The following is a 22,534-nucleotide window of genomic DNA, read 5'->3' on the forward strand; positions in this document are numbered from 1 at the left end:
ATGATAATTTACTTACTTTGCTGTTATAAGAGGCATATATCCTAGGTTGATGAGTTATACATATATTTTATTGTCAAGATCTAAGCAAAAGAAGGTTGATAAGAAAGTCAAGGAACATTTTTAGCATCACCCTATAAAAGCAGCTTTTAATCAGTCAGAATCTGGGAGTGGAAATTTATCTAACTTCCTTTTAATGCACATTCTTGTAATTAATATCACTTAGTTGTACAAGGGTTTTTTTTTTTGGCATATCCATCCATATATGCATACAATATACTTGGACTAAACTCACACTTCTCTGTCACTTGCCCTCAACTCATACCTAGCTACTACTGCTTTTTTTTTCCTCTTCCACTTGGTCTTCGTCCTGCTCCTCCTCCTTTTCCTCCTCTTCTATCTTTTTCTGTGATGATACCAGGGCTTGAACTTAGGGCCTCACGCTCTTGTTTGGCTTTGTTGCTCAAGGATCGTGGTTGGTCACTTGAACCATACATTCACTTTTGACTTTTTGATGGTTAATTGGAAATAAGAATCTCATTGATTTTCTGCTGGGATGGTTTTGAACTGTGATCTTCAGATGTTAACCTCCTGAGTAGTTAGGAATACAGGTGTGAACCACCAGTTTCTGGCTTTCTTTTCTTTTCAAAGTAGGCAGTTTCAGGCATTTTATTTCAGTACTGAAAGCTGCCTAATACTCCAGCTACAGTTAGTGGAGACCACACTCTGGGGAAATCTTCAAGTCATTAGGAAGGAAGACATAGGAAAAAGTCACTGAGAGAATATTGTTTTATATTTTCAACTTAGCACGTAGTGGGGTGGAATCAGGAGAAGTGTTTCAGTCAGTTTTGTTGCCTCTGAGGGAGATGGGTGTTCACAGCGTTTCACAATTTTAAAGTGCCTTCATGAAGGGAAGATGGAATATAGCCAATGTAGTGCCTACCTTTGGATATTTTAGTCATGATTTCTCCTCTTCTGGGTACATTTGATAGTCATGAATAAAGTCTAGTGTTGAATCATTTTCTTCTATTACAGGATCTCAGAAGGCAAAGAATACGTTTCAAAAATATTGAAAATCGAGAAAGTTAATGAAAAAAATATAGGTTTCTTATATAACTGCACAGTAGGCGATACAGTAAGCATGGACACCCAGAGTTTCATCTTGGTGAGGAAAGGTATGAAAGTTTTATGCTTGGAAATTTGTGGAAACCTGGTAAGTAGCTACTAATCCAACCCTCAGAAATATCTACTTCCTACTCTTCGTAGAAGTTCCAAGCTCCTCTCCCGAGAGGGGACAAGGCTCATCTTGTGACCCAGGACAATACACTGCCCAATGAAATCCTCTGTGTCACAACTGCAAGTTCATAATGAAAAGACAACTGTTTAGGCATTTGCTCTGATAGTTATATTCCAAACCTGAGCATAGACCAAATGGGGAGAACAAGGGAGCAAACAAAGTGGGGGCACAGATGCTAGTGGGCTAGAGTCATGGAGGAGCCGGAGTGTCTCCTTTTCATCCATCCCTCCATACCCAGAACAGCTGGACAAATAATGTCTGCAGATCAGTGCAGGATGAGCCGAGTGGATGGTGACATCATTGCTGCCTCCAGCGTACCTCAGCAGGACACTGAGGGTCCTTGGATGTGGTCATTCACTCAGCCGAGATGAACTGAGGCCTCCTTCTATGAGTTAGCCCCCAGGCTTGACAAATAGGCAGATGATGACCTGATCCATAGAGCTGTTAATGTTTCCTACTTGATCGAATGCTCCAGGCTGATTCATCTTCATTCTCTACCAACTCAACACAACTCAGGGCCTTGGCCCACTGGCTGTCCAGAAGTGGTTGTGCCTGGAGCCAAAAAGCTTCACTTTATCTTTGTCATCATCCACTCACTGTTCTGTTTCATTTACTCATTCCAGGATCAGCCACCAACTCCCCAGACAATTAGAGATAGGTTAAATTCTGAGTGACAGAGACAGATGTAGAGATAAATTCATTGAACAGAGACAGACAGACAAGAGAGACAGAAACACATAGAGACAGAAACAGGAAAACAGACACATAGGGCCCTGGAGAGAAAGAGAGAGCACTAGAGAGAAAGAAAATCACAGGAGACACAGAGAGGCAAAGAGACAAACACAAAGAGAGAGAGATAACACTGAGTGAGATACAGCATCTCTCTCTCTCTCTCTCTCTCTCTCTCTCTCTCTCTCTCTCTCTCTCTCTCTCTCTCTCTCCCCCGCCCCGTATCACATGTGCACACGTGCACACACACACCTCTGTGCCTTGGGTCTTATGAGAATCAGAAGGAAGGCGACACCCAAGTGTATACTTGCATCTCAGTGAGCTCACCTGTGTGAAAGTTATCACTCACACATTCAGTAACAGGAACTAATATTTATTGCACATTGTGTGTGTGTGTGTGTGTGTGTGTGTGTGTGTGTGTGCGCGCGCACGCGTGCCATTCCTGGGCCATAAACTCAGGTCCTGGGTGCAGTCCCTGTATTTTTGTGTTCAAGGCTAACACTCTACCACTTTGAGCACAGCTCCATTTTTGACTTTTTGGTGATTAGTTGGAGATAAAAATCACAGAATCTTGTTTCTGGGCTGGCTTCAAATTGTGATCCTCAGATCTCAATCTCCTGAGTAGCTATGATTACAGGTATGAGCTTGTTACACAATGTTCTGGCAAGTTCTGTGTGACATTATTCTTACAACTTCATGCCATCTTTACAAGTGAAGAAACACACCTATAGTCCCAGACAGGATAAAAACAGATGAAACCCTCAGCTATGGCATGAATTAGTGTCTTTTCTTCTATAAGAATTGCCACAGATGTGGCTTACCTCTTCATGAGTCCTTATACTAGGGTCCATGCACTTATGTGGGAGAGGATTTCAGAGCTGTTATTTGTGGTTGACTTGTTACCTCGTTTGCATTCTCTGGAGGCTGCCTGCCACCATTTACCACCCCCACCCCTCAGTGAGTGAATCCCTTGTCTCTGTCCCAAAAGCTTCTGACTGAATTCACAACTGAATTCACACTGTAGGCTGGGGAATGGGATCTCCTAGCCCCTACCTTTGGAGGAGTACGTGTGTCCAGGATTGGATATATGGCTAGTAGATCATGGTTAACTAAACTTTTTAAAATGCAAGAACCTCAGGGCTTAGCTTTATTAAGCTTACTATTTAAGGGAATGATCATCCTAAAATTTGTTGATGTCGTTATTGTTGGTTGTGGGGCTTGAACTCTGGGCCTGGGTACTGTCCCTCAGCTCTTCAGCTCAAGGCTAATGTTCTACCACTTAAGCCACAGTTTACTGGTGGTTTGTTGGAGATAAGAGTCTCATTGACTTCAATGCCTGGGCTGGCTTTGAACTGCAATCCTCAGATCTCAGCCTCCTGAGTAGCTAGGATTACAGGTGTGAGCCACCAGCACCTGGCCATCCTAAAATTTTTATAACAAGAGTTTTAAGCATGTTTATATTCTTTGACCTAGAAATCCCTCCACCATTAGAATTGACTGTAAGAAACAAACATGATAAATATGTGTATCTATGGTCACAGAAGCATTTTAAGTACTTATGAGAGATTGTAGTCAATCTAAATATTGAAGTAATGTGATTATGATTTCAGTGTCCTAAGGAAGTATTCCTGGTATATGTGAGGAGATAATGTGAGGAAATAATGAATGATTAACATATGATCTTAACTAAATAAGAACTTTAAAAAAGAAAACCATGCCCATCACAAAACAGTTATTTTATATGGTAAATTTAACTTTATTCATTATACTTCATTTAACTATCTCAGGTTTATTTGTGACAAAACCAAATTGAATATATCTAAGGAATGTGATTCTTTTCTTAAAGGGCACATTTTTTTTCATATTTGGGGTGAAATCCTGAATGCTAATGTGTCAGGAACTGTGTTAACCACTATGTGTAATATTGTATTCAATTTTCTCTAAAACTGAAGTTAAATGAAGCAAGATGTTCATTTATTACTTTCTTTTAATCGATGAAGACACTATGATTTGAAAGCCTCTATGAATTTTCCCTATGATACAAACTAATTGATAGATCCAGGTTGCAAAATCAGGTCATCTCAATTTAGTAATCTCTTGCTCTCTCTTAAAACCTTGTCTTGCATTTTCTCAGTCTATGAGCTGAGAGTTAAGTTCTGCATGGTTCACCTAAATATATTACTAAAATATTACATCCAAGATACAGACAGAATGTGACCCCATGTTTTCTGTTCAGTTCTCTGAATATCCTTAGACATGTATTTATTTTTTGCAAATTAGAGTTGGAAGATTAGTAAGGGCAGGTATGTGAGTGATGGCTGGGATGTGGAAGTACTTAGTTAGATCTTATTTTAATTTTTTTTTTTTGTCAGTTGTGGGGCCTGAACTCTGGGCCTGGACATGGTCCCTTAGCTCTTCAGCTCAAGGTTAGCGCTCTACCACTTGAGCCACAGTGCCACTTCTGGCTTTTTCTGCTTATGTGGTGCTGAAGAATTGAACTCAGGGCCTCATGCATGCAAGACAAGCACTCTACCACTGAGCTACCTTCCCAGCCCGCACTTGGTTAGATCTGTGGATTACTCACAGAAGTAAAACTGACAATCAAAGTGGGAGTCACTGATAGTACTTTTTTCTTTTCTTTCATTTTTTAATAGGAACAACTGATATCCCAAACCATGTCTTCACAAGAGGAATGATCATATCAATTTTGATCTCAGTGGCAGTAGTGTGCCTAGTGATTTTGTGTGTCATTTTTAGAGTCGACTTGGTTCTGTTCTATAGACATTTAGTGGGAAGAAATGAAACCTTAACAGGTAACAGATATCACAATGGTGGAACTTCTTATTTAATGCCGGCTGTCTTTACTATGCTCAATAAATAAATAGTAATCTTCATCTTATTTTTGGTATATTGTTGGCTGAATCTACGGGATAGGTTTCCCATGGTAAGAAAATGACTCCAATATGTATGTAACTCCAAAGGTTAATATTGTTGTGTGATCCTTTCCCTTGTGTTGCTAAAACTTTTTCCTTTGTTTTACGTATGTTCAGTTTGTTTTCCTAAATGTCCTGTCTGATCTTTGAGCTTAGGAACTTTACATTGGATGTGTTCTTGCACATATCACTTCCATAACTGATATAGTATATACACTCAATAAAGTTCATGTGCATTGAATTGTCTTGCTCATTATTTTCACCTGGAAAAAGAAGAAGCTGTGCATTGCACAAGACGGAGCCATGAACTAGAAGCCACATGATATAGGTCTGAGTCTCCTATACCTGCCAATCTTTATTTAACACTATGTCTTTCTGCAGACTCAGTTTCTCTAAATTTGAAAGAGACTAAAAGTCCTCAAGTTTGAAGTAAGCATGGAACTTAATCTAATTCACTGCACTTGCTTTTGTCGATGTATTTCTGTGTTTGTGTAGGGAAAAAACATTACTTAGTTTAAAGTTTCTGAGAAATCATACCATAGGACATTCCCTCCCAGGCTGGTCCCATGTCTGTGATGCCTACTCTGTTCCAACCCCAAAATAATATATAGATATAGATAGATAGATAGATAGATAGATAGATAGATAGATAGATAGATAGATAGATAGATAGATAGATAGATAGATAGATCATATTGGGGTTGGAACAGAGTTTTGAAATTCAATGCCTCCATCAGAAAGAATGACACCACCTCATTTGTTAGGAAATGTAAAGACTTGGAAAAAATTATATTAAGTGAAGTAAGCCAGGCCCAAAGAAACATAGGTCCCATGATTTCCCTTATTTGCAATAACTAGTATAAGTCGAGGACAAGGAGAAAATGTCAAAAGCTATGTACATATGACCATATAAGACGATGTTAAGTGAAATGAACCCCAAGATAGGGACACAACTTGTTTTTTCTTTCTTGCCATTGTTGTTAATGTATCTAAAATATACGATGTGATTTTTTTGTTTCTCTTATATGTTCTTTCCCCATGGTATAACCCCTGTTTTCACTGTATTTGATGTCGGTGCCATGCATCTTGTTTATACATTTTCCTAATTTGGGGAGGGGCAGGGAAATAACAAAATGCTGAAACAAGGATACAGGATGACCCACTGTAACAATGAGATGTACAAGACACTATGTAGAAAACGAACTTTACAACTTGGGCAGGGGTGGGGGGTAGGGGAGGGAGGAGGCAGGAGTTGTGGAGGTGGGGAGGGGAGGGATGGTAGGGGAAAAATAAAGGAGGAGGTAACAATGCTGGATAGGAAATGTACTCATTACCTTACTTATGTAACTGTAACCCCTCTGTACATTATTTTTACAATAAAAACATAAACAAAGGGTCATGCAATAGACATTAAAAGATAGGCCACTTAGACTTGAAGGTAGACTCTGAACAGATGTAGTGCATAAAAAGGGCAGAAAGGGAGTTATAAGAATGAAAGTTTTATAGCAGTTAAACATTGGCATAATAGTTAAGTGCATATTTGTATTGGTTTGTGAAGGAGTGAAAATGAAATTGACTGATCAATCAAACAAAGTGCTGATTAACAGATGCTCATTCACCATCTGCATAATTTTAGAAACTTTGGCCTAATTTACTCCTTGTTATCCTAAATATCCATTCAAAAAATGATAGTTTACTTTATTTTATTCCAAGCAGAAAAAAAGTTCTCCTTAACTTTTGAACTTGTTTTCTTGAGTTTATGGTCAGTTTTCTAAGCTATTAAACATTTCATTGTCTGAGTTTAAAATAAATTGTAAACTAAATTGACCATTTTAGATTATGAGAAGAGAATTTCTTGAAATAAAGAGTTTGAAAACTATTTTAATAATTAAAAATAGATTTTTTCATATGTAAGAACATAGTAAGAGTAGTACAAATCTATATTTGACTAAATTGTCTCCCCAGTTTTATCCAGTTACATCCTGATTATAAAAAAAGTAAGTTGGGTGCTAGTAGTTTATCCCTGTAATCCTAGCTACTTAGGAGGCTGAGATCTGAGGATCACAGTTTGAAGCCACCTGGGCAGAAAAGGCTGAGATTCTTATCACTAACTAGTCAACAACAAGCTGGAAGTGGAGCTGTGGCTCAGGTGGTAGAATACTAGCCTTGAGAGAAAAAGCCAAGTGGGAACATGTGACCCTGAGTTCAATCCCAACTATTGGCACCAGAAAAAACAGCAGCAAAATATTTTCTTTCATCTTGATGTTTGGTTTTCTCACTGGTATCAGGAGAACACTAACTAAATACCTGTTCCTACCTACTAAAAACCTATATTTTACTGTAACCAAAGAGAATCATCCAATGGAATTATATAATAACTAAATGAATACATTTTCCTACATTTCCACCCCCTGCCCCCATACTAGGTTGAGCTCACACATGCTAGGTAAGTGCTTTATCACTTGAGCCACAACCCAACCCCTTTTCCTACCTGTAAAACCCATGTAATTCTGCCATCTTCATCAAAATTTCCTGTCTTTCATATACATTCAATTCTGAAAGCAATTTCTTATATCATTAAATCAATAGGTTCTGACCTGAACTGATGAGGCAGAATACTGCAGGTAAAATTGAGCAAGCTTTTCCTAGAAAAAAGGCATCATTTCATGAGTCCAAATGCTGTTGAGGAAATTGGGCTAGGGCATTGGGCACAAATGAAGTGATTCTCAAAGGATGTTGATCCAGTATGATTTTACTTTAATATATTTTAGTCATGTCTAGATCTAACCTTTGTTCTAGTAGTAAATTTATTCAGCTTTTTCTGTTTAAATTTAAATTTCTTTTATTGTAAAGGTGATGTTAAGAGGGGTTATAGTTACAGAGGTAATGCGTACATTTCTTGTCAAACAGTGTTAAGCTCTCCTTTATTTTCTCCCACTTTCCCTCCTCCCTCCTCCCTTCCCCCCAAGTTGTAAAGTTCATTTCCAACATAGTGTTTTGAAAGGCCATTTGCCCACTTTCAAGGGGATTTACCTATTCTATTATCATGGGAAAGGCTATTCTGCTATCATTTTCCTTCTTTATCCATCTTAATTAGAGTAATTATGTTATTTAGGGCCAACTCAAAATTTTCCTCTTTCAGAAAACATGTCCACTGGGTCACTCTTCTTCTTCTGGACAAGTTACTTTCTTTATCTGCTTTGTCTGTGTTGTGCTGTTTTTGTTATTTTTTGTGTTCAGCTCATTTCACACATTGTTTTCTTTCTTTTCTCATCTAGAGTGAATGAAGCTAATGAGCAATGGCATAGTTTTCAGTTACCTAGTAAGAAGAATGGGCTTGATTATGTATGTTACATGCTCCCTCCTGAATTTGCTCCATTACCTATCTACATGCTGATCTGTCATCAGGAATTGGAAAGGAGAAGTTAGGACTGCTATGAAGCTTTCAGTGATCAGAATTGTTTTGACAGTTGATATCACAGAGTATCTTAGATATTGCAGTATGTGTTCTCCACCAATTAGTTTCTATAGTTTTACTTTCTTCTTTTGTCCTGTTTATAGACTCTGTTTGTTTTTACTTTTAATTTCCAAGGGGTCTTCAGAGGTTCAAGCTAGGATAGTTGAAAGAGTTAAATGAAAACGAGTGAGCCAAGATGAGATTTGCTTCTTATGTCTGGAATGAAATGTGGACACATTTGGACTCCTTGATCTTAGTATGTTTCCATAATTCTAGTGTCTTGATTAGGATTTTATATTTCTCTATTCCTCTACTGAATCAAAACAGTGTGAGTCTTAAAGTAGATGTTGAAAATGTTTACCTAACTGATGGCTTGGTTAGCATTTGAGTTTAGACAATGCTAAAAGTAAATATCAACTATTCTATATTCATTATTTATATCTTTCACTCAAAGTTTTACTTGGACTTTTACTTTACTTACTTTACCTGGACTTTTACTCTTGGACTTTTATTTACATGTAATTAAGAGTTAATGTTGTCTTCTAGATGGAAAGACATATGATGCTTTTGTGTCGTACCTGAAAGAGTGTCACTCTGAGAGTGGAGAAGAGTATACTTTTGCTGTGGAGACCTTGCCCAAGGTGTTGGAGAAACATTTTGGATATAAGTTATGCATATTTGAAAGGGATGTGGTGCCTGGAGGAGGTAAGAAAGGAAATGCTAGACAGAAAAATAGTATAGCCATTTTAAAAAATGAGTTGGTTAACTTGTTCGTTTTGCTTAAAATATAAACAAATGAATAAAGTCGTTTAAACCAGAAATAACCACAGAAGTCAACATCTGGTTAGTAGTTAACCAGGTCAAGATCTGATTTACTCACATTATTCGAACCCACGCCTCCAGGGGAGACTGCGACCTGAACACAGCGCCTTAGACCGCTTGGCCATCCTTCACATTATTCAATAGAAAGAAACAACTAAAATTTGCAAATCCAGCAGTCTTTTCTCTTAGACTTAATATTGCATCATGGTGTTCTGAAGCCATGAGAGAAAGTATTGGACATCTCATTTTCAGAGCCAAGTACAGAGCTGGCATTTACCTGGAGGTAAATCAAGAAATGACCCGCAACAAAAATTACTTGACCCTTAGGTTTCGTTCCTTACATAATACGCTTATGTTTGGACTTGTTCTTTATGGTTTGATTACAATTACAATAAAAATTACAATAAAAATAAGAGGAAATTATTGGTACTCCTGACAGAATCATGATTACAGAATTCAATAATTTTTACTATTATATGCACATACACTGAAACAAATTGCAATTACAACCAAGGAAACTTGCTAATATTTTCACCTTTTCTCTAAAGTCTCCCATAGTCAGTCTTGCGAATCTGAGATGAAATAATTTTGGCCACTGTTGCTAACAAGACATAAAAATGTCATCACTGGAGTCATGCCTCATTCCTCCTTCAATTTTCATTGAAGGCCATCTCTGGGACAAGTTCTGAGTTGGCGTTGGAAGTAGGGAAGAAACAAAGTGTGAACAAATGCAGTAGTAGTACTCACTATGAAAATGAACTATACACTTTGTGGGTGGGGCAGGAGGGAGAAATTGGGAGAGAGCAAGGAAAGAGGTGAGATTATCTAAAAAGAAATGTACTCTTTACTGACTTATTTAATTGTATCCCCCCTACATCGCTTTTATAAAAACAATAAAAGATTAAGATGAAAAAAAAAGAAGTGCAAAGAAAAAAAAAAGAAAACAGGACAGAAAATAAGCTACAATTTCCCACCTGTATTACAAATGAGAAAGCAAAGATTGATAATTAGACAAAATATGTTAGTCAAGTAAAAAACAGTTTCCCAAGGGATAAAATGCCAATTGTGAAATGCCTAAAAGTACTTGTGTCTGACAGTTTCTACCTAGGAAACACATAATTTCAATGGCATGTATGCCTGGCTTTACATCAATTTTATTACATTTTATTATATTCTAGGAGTAATTTTAGAAATAGGTTTCTTTCAGGTGCTTAAGTAATAATAAAGAATACTTGAATATATAATTAAGTAATATCTTGAGAAGTGATAAACAATACTTGTGTATAAGGTAGTCAGGTTTGGTTGAACTCTAGATTCTAGAACAAGGCTTGGCAAACTTCAGCCTGTGGCTCACATCTGGCTGGCCCCCTTACTGAATCAGTGCCATGCATTTTTGCGTCCTTGTTGTCTGAGACAGCTTTGGAGTGCTGACAAAAGGGAATAGTTGGGACAAAGACAGTATGGCCTGAAAAGCCTGAAAAATTCACTCTATATTTGCAGTAAAAAGTTCATCAACCTCTGGTTTAAAATAATAGCTCGTGTAGAGTGAGGAAAATTTAATGGCTAATTTAATTTAGATTTTAGTGTTCTTTGGCTTCTTTGTGTTTTTTAATGTTTGAGTTTTGATTTTTGCATGTTCTCCGTGCATGAGGAAAGGAAAGATGGTAAGACCAGGAATATATATACCATCTGAATTCAGTTTATATATCTCATTTGTATCCATTTGGATTCAGGAATTGCTTAAGCCACTTACTAGCTGTGTAACTATGCAATTTAACCACTCTGGACTTGGGCTTTCTTGTCTGTAAAATAAGAGTGATAATACCTTCTACCTAGAGTCATTAAGATGATTTAGTATATATATGTATGTCTATAAATATATACACTGATAAATGCATATGTATTAATTGAAATGTGTATAAATGTGTATGCATACATTTATGTTCATATATATCCATTTTGTATCCATACATATATTGTACGACACAGGATATGTTACTTGGATGTTCATTATCTAAGTTACTAAGTTGCTTTTTATTAAGTACATAAAACAGAATAGCTGACTTCCTTCATGTAAAACTTATTACAGAAGCTAAAAGTTAAATAATGTAAAATAAGAGATCGTGAAAGAATTTTTATTCCATGTCCAAATTATCAGTTCACTTAATGACACTTCTTACATTTTCAGCTGTTGTGGATGAAATCCATTCACTGATAGAGAAAAGTCGGAGAATAATCATTGTGCTAAGTAAAAGTTACATGTCAAATGAAGTCATATATGAACTTAAGAGTGGACTCCACAAAGCACTGGTGGAAAGAAAGGTTAAAATAATCTTAATTCAGTTTTCCCCAGTGAGTGACTTTGTGTTTTTGCCTCAGTCCTTAAAGCTTTTGAAGTCACACAGAGTTCTGAAGTGGAAGGCTGATGAGCCTCTTTCTTACAACTCAAGGTTCTGGAAAAATCTTGTGTACTTGATGCCTGCAAAAGTCACCAAGCCAGGTCAAGAAGAATCAGAGGACTTGCCTGTTCTTTCTGTACCTTGATGCTCAGAAAAGGTCAATGTCAGAAAGAACGCTGGCTCATCTGGAGACTCAGTGTGGGAACCTGCATATAGCAAGAGCTGTTCTTTCAAACTGTGAAAATCCTACTTGAAGTGTGAAGATGAAATATCCTTAGGCCTTCAGGAGTAAGACTACACCTGCAGCTGCTCTCACCGGCTCCCAGAAGACTTTGGAATTCAAGGAAGTGGACCTCTTCTTCCTCTCCTTTCCGGAGCCACCTACAGAACTGTGCACCTACACACCAGTCCTGTGCTCAGGGAGAGGCTGGGCAAACAGACTTCTGCTTTATAATAAATGGCTAGGGTTTTCCATGCCAACAGTCAACTGGAGGATTTTAAAAAGGCATTTTCTAGGAGCTACTGGGTGGCCGGATCAATTAAAAGATACCTTGATTTCCCCTACAGGAGCTATACTTCTCTAACTGCAGCATGACATGTAGTAAGAAGAGGGATGGCCACTCTGTACATAGTAGGGCAGTGAAGTAGGCTTGGGCATTGGGGGTGAGGAGTAGGGGAGGGTTGCTACCTCAGAACTTGGGCTTCAGGATGCCTGGATTGATCCCAGCCACAGTGACTAGGCAACTGAACTATTATGCACAAGTGAGTTGAGCATACCTTGTTTATTCAGACTCAGGGACATGTGTGTGTGTGTGTGTGTGTGTGTGTGTGTGTGTGTGTGTGTGTGTGTGTGTGTGTGTGTGTGTGTGTGTGTGTGCCAAGCCTGGGCATTGAACTTAGAGTCTAAGTGTTGTCTCTGAGCTTTTTTGCTCGAGACTAGTGCTCTACTATTTGAAGCACACCTTCATTTCTGGATTTTTGGTAGTTAATTGGAGCTAAGACTCTTATAGACTTTCCTGTCCAGGTTGGCTTTGAACCATGATCCTCAGATCTCAGCCTCCTGAATAGGATTACATGTGTACCCCACTAGCATTCAGTATCATGGGGACTCTTAAAAGGGAATCCCAGCAAACATTTTCAAATTTTTCTTGAATAACGCACATTTTCATTCACTTTTAGTGGCCTAAAACATTTGTTGATTTTATCCAAACATTTATGTGCCGGATGGGTGCCAGATCAGATAAGCCATGGAGTGGAAACATTGCAAATGGTGGTTACTTCTCTGGTTGGAAGTGACACAAGCTATGACAGTTTCCATCTTGAGCCTTGTGAGCCACTCCAAGCTTTTGAGGGCTTCTTTACTTCTGTGACTTCTGGAGCTTTATATAACCTGGCGGGACCAAACTTCTATTTCCACATTTGTATAGTCAGAATTTATAATAGTTGTATGTATTTCCCAAGGGTACCAAACAGATAAATAGAAGTTCTTATAACCTATCACCCTGCAAATGTTGCTATTAATATTTTTATTATTACCATTACTAATTATTATTTAGCAGTGGAGCAAATGGAAGTCATAGAGCAGAAAAGTGAAGTAGAGATAGAGAGTGACAAGGTTTGAGTTGCAGGTGTTTGTAAACAGTAACATATAGGAGAAGCACTTGGATGGAGCAAAAGGTGTTTCTCTGTTAGCAGCTGTAATGATTAGCATTGGAGATGTCTCTGACTCCTTATCGAGAACCCAGTATTGTGGATCCCAAAGCAATGACATTCATGGAAATCACTGAGGGGTGCTCTCAGTGGTGCAGAGGAGCGAGGAGGATAATAAGGATATACCTCTCTGTTTGCAAGGTTGGTTAGAGTTTATGGATATATTGTGAATTTTCAGAAATAAGTAAATCAGAATCTGTAGTACAAGTTGCAAGATGTACTACATTTTTCAGAGTACCCCAAAAGAAGATTTTATATAAGAAAATGCTTTGTAATGCTTTTTACTTTGTGTTTCTATCAGCTAGCTAAAATAAAAATGTATGCTAACTGAATACTTTATATTTTGCAAGGGAAAATATATAGATCCAAACATATAATTAAGGTAAATTTCCATTGCTGTAATAGTCTCGAATACATGTAATGGCTTTGGTTTCTTTTTATACTTATGTTTTAAAAATATACATGCAACCTTTTGTGCTAAATATATTTCACATTAAATATATGATAACAACAGAGGTGTTCTTTCAAAATTTTCATTGAAATACTTTAATGGAACTTTGGTCTTGTGCCTTTGTTTTTGAAATATTTCTGACCTTTGTTTTGCACTAACTTTCAAGATTCCAGTTTAAGATTTTAAGATTCTGTTTTAATAAGATATAAGACATTTGAAATAGATTCCTATATCTCTCATTTTAGTGTATTTATTTATATTTTTGTGCCAGCCCAATAGTAAATGGTATCTGTGTGCTATGGGCAGAATATAGAAGCCTTATTGCCCCATCTAAATTTACTACACTGAGAGTGAGCAGAATTGCTTTATTCTTTGAGCCAATATCTATATCTATATAGGAGAATTCTCAAAATCTGTCTTTACATATGCCAGCCTGTATATATGTGTAAGTATATGTGTGTATATATGTATATATATATATGTATGTATATGTATGTCCTACATATGTGCTCAAATGGCTCATTGGCTGTCTACTACTGGACCATATCTTGGGCATGACTTTTTTTGGAAAAAAAGTTATTTTGGAAACAATCTCATGAACTTTTCTGGTTGGTATGGTCTCACACTTGATCAGACCTCAGAATCTGAGATGATAGGCATGAGTTAACCACTCTTGGCTTCCTTGTGGCATATCTTGTGGGTGTACATACACAATCAAAAAGCACTGTATTTCATTTATACAATTACTATGACCTGACATGTGCTTAAGGGGGCTGCACTTATTATTAGACTTTCACGTTGGGCATCTCTCAGTTTTCCAGGATGCTTCAGGGACATACTGAGATGATGGATGGGCATTCTGGGGACACAGGTTGGACTTCAGAGTGATAAGAAGCCAAGTCTAGGTTAATTTGCCAGGTATATTTCCCAATTCACACAGGCCATCTGGGCTGCCAATAGGACTGGTATCTTACAATAGACAGGAAGTATGGAGTACAATCAGGGAGCTCTATCTCCAGGTTCACAATCAAACTTACTGCAAAGTAAATTGACCAATAGCTCTATAATGTAGAATTACTGAGATGGGAAAAAAATCTATTGTTTCTGTGAACCTCAGACTACCATGGGCAACACCTTGGAATAGCAGTCTTAGCAGGAGGCTAAAGTAGGTACTACTTTCTAAACACCTGTTGATATAGTAAGGAAAGGCTGTCTTCCTACCCAAACCATTTGTTTTGGGTGCTCTTTAAGTGACTATTATTACAATGAGAAGGAAAAGGTACAACTGGTGAATAGAAGTCAAAAAGGCAGTGCTAAACTAGGTGCTGCTGGCTCATGCCTGTAAGCCTGGCTACTGAGGAGACTGAGATCTGAGGCTCACAAGTCCAAGCCAGTATGGGCAGGAAGGTCCACTAGACTCTTATCTCCAATTAAGCACTAAAAAATCAGAAGTGGTGCTATGGCTCAAAGTGGTAGAGCACTAACCTTGAGCATAAAAAAATCTCAGAGACAGGATTCAGGCCCAGAGTTCAAGCCCCAGTACCATCACACATATACAAAAAAGCCATTAAGTCAGAGTGCGTTGAATTAAAATATTTCTCTAAAAACAACATTGTTTTCTGATTTCTTGTACATGGAGTTGATTAACAACTAGCTGGCTCACAGGTAAACTTCAAAAGAAATAGAAAAAACATTTCATTTCAATGCTGAGTTTAAAAAAAAAGAAGAAATAGACAAAGATCACAAATACCGGGTTCTGGGTTCTCTACCTCTTACTGTCAGATCAATAAAATCTCTATACATGACCAAAGAGCAGCTACTCTCTAGTGAAAGTAAATTAGAATTATTTTCTAAAATCACTTCTGAAAATGAATAGATGAATGCCTTTCTTACAAATGTGCATGGCACATGAGTTAACTTTAAAATCTACAGAAGGTTCGGTCACATTTTATGTTGACATTCAGTGATGATTTGCAGTATATATATATATATATATATATATATATATATATATGTATATATATATATATATATATATGATGTGAGAAGATGAATGGAATGGTTATGAAAATGTGAGCTGTGACCTATTGCACATGTTTTTAAAAATGAAAATCCATCTTTAAATACTTACAGCTCATATTGCCTAATAGCCATGACTCTTGCATTTCCATTATTTGGTAGACAATTTTTTTTTACAGTGAAAGCAGGGGTTATACTGTGGGGGAAGGACACACAAAGCAACTAAGAAATAATCTTATAAATGCATTAGAAACAAATGCATGAAAAAAAACATTTAAATACATATCTTAGGGTTCATTTTCCTAACATCACCTTATCTGACCTTTTCTGCTTGACTCATACATATACTAGATATTGCAAATAAGGGAAACCATGGGATCTATGTTTCTTTGAGCTTGACTTACTTCACTTAATATAATTTTTTCCAAGTCTTTCCATTTCCTCACAAATGGGGCAATGTCATTTTTTCTGATGGAAGCATAGAATCCATTGTGTATATATACCACATTTTCTTGATCCATTCATCTACTGAGGGGCATCTGGGTTGGTTCCATATCTTAGCTATAGTAAATAATGCTGCAATAAACATAGTTGTGCTGGTAGCTTTAGTGTGGTCTTGTTTGTAAACATTTGGGTAAATGCCAAAAGTGGGACTGCTAGGTCATAGGGGAGATCTATGTGTAGTCTTTTGAGAAACCTCCATACTACTTTCCAAAGTGGTTGAACAAGTTTACACTCCCACCAACAATGCAGTAAGGTTCCCTTCTGTCCACATCCCCTCCAGCATCTGTTGTTATTAGAGTTCTTGATTTTAGCCATTCTAACTGGGGTGAGGTGGTATCTTAATGTTGTTTTGATTTGCATTTCTTTTATGGCTAGGGAGGTTGAGCATTTCTTCATGTGTCTATTGGCCATCCTTCTTTCCTCTTCAGAGAAGTTTCTCTTTAAGTCTTTAGCCCACTTATTTATTGGGCAGTTGTTTCTTAGAGGATTTGTTGTTGGGGGATTTAATTTTTTGAGTTCCAAGTATATTGTAGATATGAGACCCTTGTCCGTTGTATGGCTAGTGAAGATCTTCTCCCAATCCGTAGACTTTCTATTGATCTTGCTAGCTATGTCCTTTGCCATTCAGAAGCTCTGCAACTTCATGCAATCCCATTTGTCCAACCTTTCTTTGATTTGTTGTGTTTCCAGGTCTCTATTCAGAAAATTTTGGCCTGAGCCAAGGAGACCTAGGGTTTCCCCTATTCCATCCTGTAATGTTTTCAGAGTGTCTGCTTTGACTCCGAGGTCTTTGATCCATTTGGAGTTGATCCTGGTTCAGGGTGATATATAAGGATCTAGCTTTAGTTTTCTACAAGTAGTTAACCAATTTTGCCAGCACCATTTACTGAAGAGGCTGTCTTTCTTCCATTCTATGTTTTTAGCTCCCTTATTGAAGATTAGATGGCTATAGGTCTGTAGGTTCATTTCTGGGTTTTCAATTCTATTCCATTGGTCCTGAGGTCTGTTCTTGTGCCAGTACCAAGCTGTTTTGATTACTATGGCTTTATGGTAGAGTTTGAAATTTGGTATTGATATTTCTCCAGCAGTGTTCTTTCTGTTGAGGAGCGTTTTTGCTATTCGGGGTCTTTTATTGTTCCATATGAATTTTTGGATTGCCTCTTCTATTTCCTTGAAGAATGAGGTTGGAATTTTGGTAGGTATCTCATTGAATTTGTAGATAGCCTTGGGAAGTATTGCCATTTTCATGATGTTAATCTTTCCAATCAAGGAGCATGGGAGTTTTTGCCACTTTCTAAGATCTGTTTTGATTTCCTTTTTCAAGTTTTTGAAGTTTTTATCATAGAGGTCCTTCACTTCTTTGGTTAAGTTAATTCCTAGATATTTTATTTTTTGTGGGGCTATTACAAATGGAGTTGCTTTCCTAATTTCAGCCACACTTTTCTCTTTGTTGGCATACAGAAAAGCCATTGATTTTTGGGGGTTAACTTTATACCCTGCTACTTTGCCAAAGTTTTGAATCAGCTTGAGTAATTTGGGAGTCTATGGGATTCTTTAAATACAAGATCATGTCATCTGCAAAGAGGGAAAGTTTTATTTCTTCTTTTCCTATTTGGATCCCATTTGTGTCTGCATCTTGTCTTATTGCTGTGGCTAGGCATTCTAATACTAGATTGAAGAGAAGTAGAGAGAGTGGACATCCTTGTCTCATTCCTGAGTTAAGAGGAAATGGCTTTAGTTTTTCACCATTAAGTATAATGCTGGCTGTAGGTTTTAGACAAATATTTTTGAAAAGATTAAAATTACTGGCTTGAAATCTAACAAATGATCTTGGTAATCAAATTGACAAAAAACAAGGAGTATCGTTAAAGTTATATTTTTTTCTGGTATGAGTTGTGAACTAGTTATTGGCTTTTTAAATTATTTATTTTGATGTTCTATGTTCAAATTGTGACATTCAGAAAAAGAAATTATAATAAAGAAGTAGTTCACTTTTACATTAAGTGAGGAGACAAAAGCAATCGCCTATTTTATCTTTACTTTGTAAAATATTGGCTACGAAACATTGGACATATGGAGAGTTGAAGGAAACAGAACAAATACCCAAATACCTACCACCTAGATTCCAAATCGTGATTTTTCCTATTTGTCCCTCACTGTATGCTTTTGCATTTTAATTTGCTAATGCCATTTGTTTAAAGTTATGACATTACTATGAAATATTTTAACATGTGACATAGTGAAATAAGCATCAGTTGACACAATCAAAATATAATTGCCAGCATTTAACAAAATTAACAGTGCATAACACTCATATTGACCATTTGGGGACATCATCAAGTTGATGCCTGAGTCTTGAACCATCACTGTTGTGTCTTGTATCTTTTCCATTGTATGTTGCTATGGTTTTCTGGTATGAGAGGCAGTTCCAGATATAAATTGTGCTTTTCTTTGGTGAATTGCAATGGGGCCATGGTTCTTTCAAGAGGGAAATTGTATTCAGATGCCAATACCTGAGACTTCGTTTTGCTCACTTCTAATAAATTCATAGATGATGTTATGTGATTCAATGCATATTCTACAAAATTAAGAAAAGTGAAGGAAGGGGTGTGGTTTGGAGTGATGATGAGAATGATTAAGGGGGTGATATTGATCAAGTTTCATTGTATTTATATACTACTTTATTGAATGACAACTTCTTTGTATAATTAATGATAAAACTAAATTTAAAAGAAAGAGTAAGAAAGGACATACATATAAAAATGAATCATGAAATGACATGAAAAGTTCAATTTAACTGTATAGTTGAATTAGTACAATTAATTCAAATTGTATTATCACCCCCTTTTTTTTTTTGGTCGGTCATGGGGCTTGAACTCTGGGCTTGGATGCTAGTCCTGCACTTTTTAGCTCAAGGCAAGCACTCTACCCCATTGAGCCACAGCACCACTCCAGTTTTCTAGTGGTTTATTGGAGATAAGAGTCTCACGGACTTTCCTGCCCAGGCTGGCTTTGAACCATGATCCTCAGATCTCAGCCTCCTGAGTAGCTTGGATTACAGTCATGAGCCACCGACGTCCCGCTTTGTTATAGGTTTTATATTGACATAATTAGCATTACACACTTGGTTCTCAATAACATTAATATAATTATTAATTTTATTCCCACTAAGTATACAGAAAGCTTCAGGATAATTATAATACTAATACACATCCCACTATGTTTACTCAAAACAGTTGAAGCTACTGGCACTGTTTCATTCCTTTTGATATATTTCATTAAATTCTAAAGTCAAGCAGTTGTGTTTTAAAATCTATTCAATCAACAGCACATGGAACATTTTCCAAAATAGACCACATTTTAGGCCACAAAGCAAACTTGGCCAAATTCAGAAACATTGAAGTTATACCTGGCATTCTCTCAGACCACGAGGGAATAAAATTAGAACTCAACACCAAAAGCCACCAAAGAAAATCCTGTAACACATGGAGGCTGAACAACACACTGCTGAATCATGAGTGGGTCATGGAAGAGATTAGAAAGGAAATTCAAATGTTCATGATATTCAACAAAAATGAACACACAAATTACCAGCTCCTCTGGGACACAGCAAAAGCAGTACTCAGGGGCAAGTTTATAGCTCTGAGTTCCTACATCAACAAATTGGAGAGACCTCAAACTAGCAATTTAATGAGACATCTGAACCTCCTTGAAAAAGAGCAGCAAGATAATCCCCAATCCAGTAGATAAAAATAAATAATTAAAATTAAATCAGAATTAAATGAATTAGAATCCAAAAAAACCATAGAAAGAAGCAACAAAACAAAGAGTTGGTTCTTCGAAAAAATTAACAAAATTGACAGGCCCTTAGCAAATCTTATCAGAAAAAGAATAAAACACACCCAAATAAATAAACTCAGAGATGAGAATGGAAATATCACCACAGAAACAACCAAGATTCAGAACATTGTAAGGGAATACTTCTCAAAACTTTATGCTACTAAGTTTGAGAACTTGGGAGAAATGGACCTTTTCCTAGCAAATATTGACATGCCGAAACTAAACCAAGATGAGTTAAACCATCTTAACAGGCCCATATCAAGCATTGAAATAGAAACAGCAATAAGAGACCTCCCATCTAAGAAAAGCCCAGGACTGGAAGGCTTTACAGCCTACTTAGGAGGCTAAAATCTGAAGATCATGATTTGAAGCCAGCTGGAGAGGAAAATCCGTAAGACTCTTATTTCCAGTTAACCACCGAAAAGCCAGAAGTGGAGGTGTTGCTCAAGTGGTAGAGTTCCAACCTTGAGTAGAAAAAAAACTAAGGAAGAGTGTAAGGTTCTGAGTTCAAGCCTCAGTACCAACACACACACACACACACACACACACACACACACACACACACACACACACAGAGTGATGTTTGTATATCCTTTACTTTTAATATAAATAAATATTCATAAATATGTACATCCTCTCATCTCACAGATAGAGGTAAGCATTTTATACCATTTTCACCATGATATTTTTACTTGAGATTATATTTTAATAATGATTACATAATGAAGCTATTTTGCATGCTTTCATACAGATACTTGTTACACCATTGTGTGGATGTAGTGTGGCTTATTCTACCAGTCCCAACAGATTTCCTGTTTTTGTTCTTGCAAATTATGTTGCAAAACATAGTCATATGCATACATATTTTTACAGTTTTGCTACAACATTTTTTGGATAGATGCCTAGACACACAGTTAATTGCAGGGTTGGTAGTAATGCAGACATGATTTTGCTCTATGCTGCCTAATTCTTCCTCACATGGGCTGTACCATCTGACAGTCCCATAAGAAATCCCTTATTTTTTCTTTCTTTTGTAGAAACGTTGATCTCTTTCATTGCTTATTTGAAAGGTCTTTGCTTATGAGAGATATTAAGATTTTGTGACATAAATTGCAAATATTTTACCCATTATACTTTGTTTCTGACACTTTCTTATTTTAAGATTATACAGGAATTAACCCCTTATTCCAATAGTTCTATAGTTCTGCTTTAATTTTAAACCAGATGTCCATTTGGAACTTACTCTGGTTTGCTATGTGAAGAATGGATCCATTCTGTCACTTTCCATTTGGCTCTCCAGTTAGTACAAAGCTCCTTTGTAAAACGGTTATCTGAGCACCAGGTAGGGGCCTACTGTTTCATTTTTATTACTTTCCACATCCAGTTAGATCTGAATCACACTATCCAATCTTTCAGTCCTCTATTCATGAAATAATCCCAGAGGGTTTATATATTTGAAATATGTTTAACTATCTTATACTAGGCACTGGTGGCTCAGCCAGTTGGTTCATGCTTGTAATCCTAGTTACCCAGAAACTGAGATCTGAGGATCATGGTTCAAAGCCAGCCTGGATAGGAAAGACCACAAGACTCTTATCTCCAATTAACCATCAAACCCCCAAAAAGTTAGAGCTGTGGCTCAAGTGGGAGAGCACTAGCCTTGAGCACAAAAGTTTAGGGACAGTGGTGAGGTTCTGAATTCAAGCCCTGGGACCGGCATTCATACACAAAGATCTCAAATACTCTTGAAATCCTACGTAGGCTCACAAATAATGAATATGTAGACATTTTTTGGCTTAATTCTGTCTAGTTGCTGAGTCTTCTTCCATGTTCCCACCTTTACCACATGTGAACACTTCCCTTGCCTTTGCCCAGAGTGAGTTCAATCTTCCTACATCTTTTGTTATCCTCTAGTTTTATGCAGACAGGGCTCTAAAGCTTTGATGTGCTGGCATATCCGTTTTGTCTTTATTAGAATACCAGACTCAAAGTAGACTGACATCTTGACGTAATAAGGATACTTTCTAGACAAAATTCTTTATGACTAGTGTAGTCTTAGTGCGTTCTAAGTTGTTTGCATTGCAGTCAAGTTCTTCATTTCATATAGTATTCAGGGACTTCCTTTTGCTACATGGGCACAAAAATTTTTAATTATTTTGGCTTTAAATCTATTTCCCTCTATCAATAAATGAGGTGGGAGAGATTTTTCTGTAATTATAAAACTAATCACTAAAACACTTTTTGGTTTGATCTTAAACATTACATTGTGGGGGTTAATTTTACACAAAGAAAAAGAAGAAGAAAAAACTCTGCTGTTGAGAAATTGAGTTTTGTGCTAATATTCTGAGCAGGAAATTCCTGTAAAGGAAGCAGGCT

The 22,534-nt window shown here is 37.0% G+C and overlaps 1 protein-coding gene across 4 annotated transcripts in view; it reads left to right on the forward strand.

Moving 5' to 3' along the window:
• The window catches only part of Il18r1 (interleukin 18 receptor 1), a 38,938-nt gene extending 25,234 nt beyond the window's left edge, over nt 1–13,704 (forward strand). For all 4 annotated transcript variants that reach the window (XM_069988429.1, XM_069988430.1, XM_069988432.1 and 1 more), the window contains 4 exons: nt 1,033–1,172; nt 4,678–4,836; nt 8,960–9,118; nt 11,424–13,704. In XM_069988429.1, the coding sequence (XP_069844530.1) occupies nt 1,033–1,172; nt 4,678–4,836; nt 8,960–9,118; nt 11,424–11,779 (814 nt within the window). In that variant the 3' untranslated portion in view covers nt 11,780–13,704. The remainder of the gene's footprint in view (nt 1–1,032; nt 1,173–4,677; nt 4,837–8,959; nt 9,119–11,423) is intronic.
• Nucleotides 13,705–22,534: the final 8,830 nt, after the last annotated feature.

This window comes from Dipodomys merriami, unplaced genomic scaffold (assembly GCF_024711535.1).
Source record: "Dipodomys merriami isolate MVZ:Mamm:240054 unplaced genomic scaffold, mDipMer1.0.p SCAF_36, whole genome shotgun sequence".
In the NCBI taxonomy this organism is placed as follows: Eukaryota; Metazoa; Chordata; class Mammalia; order Rodentia; family Heteromyidae; genus Dipodomys; species Dipodomys merriami.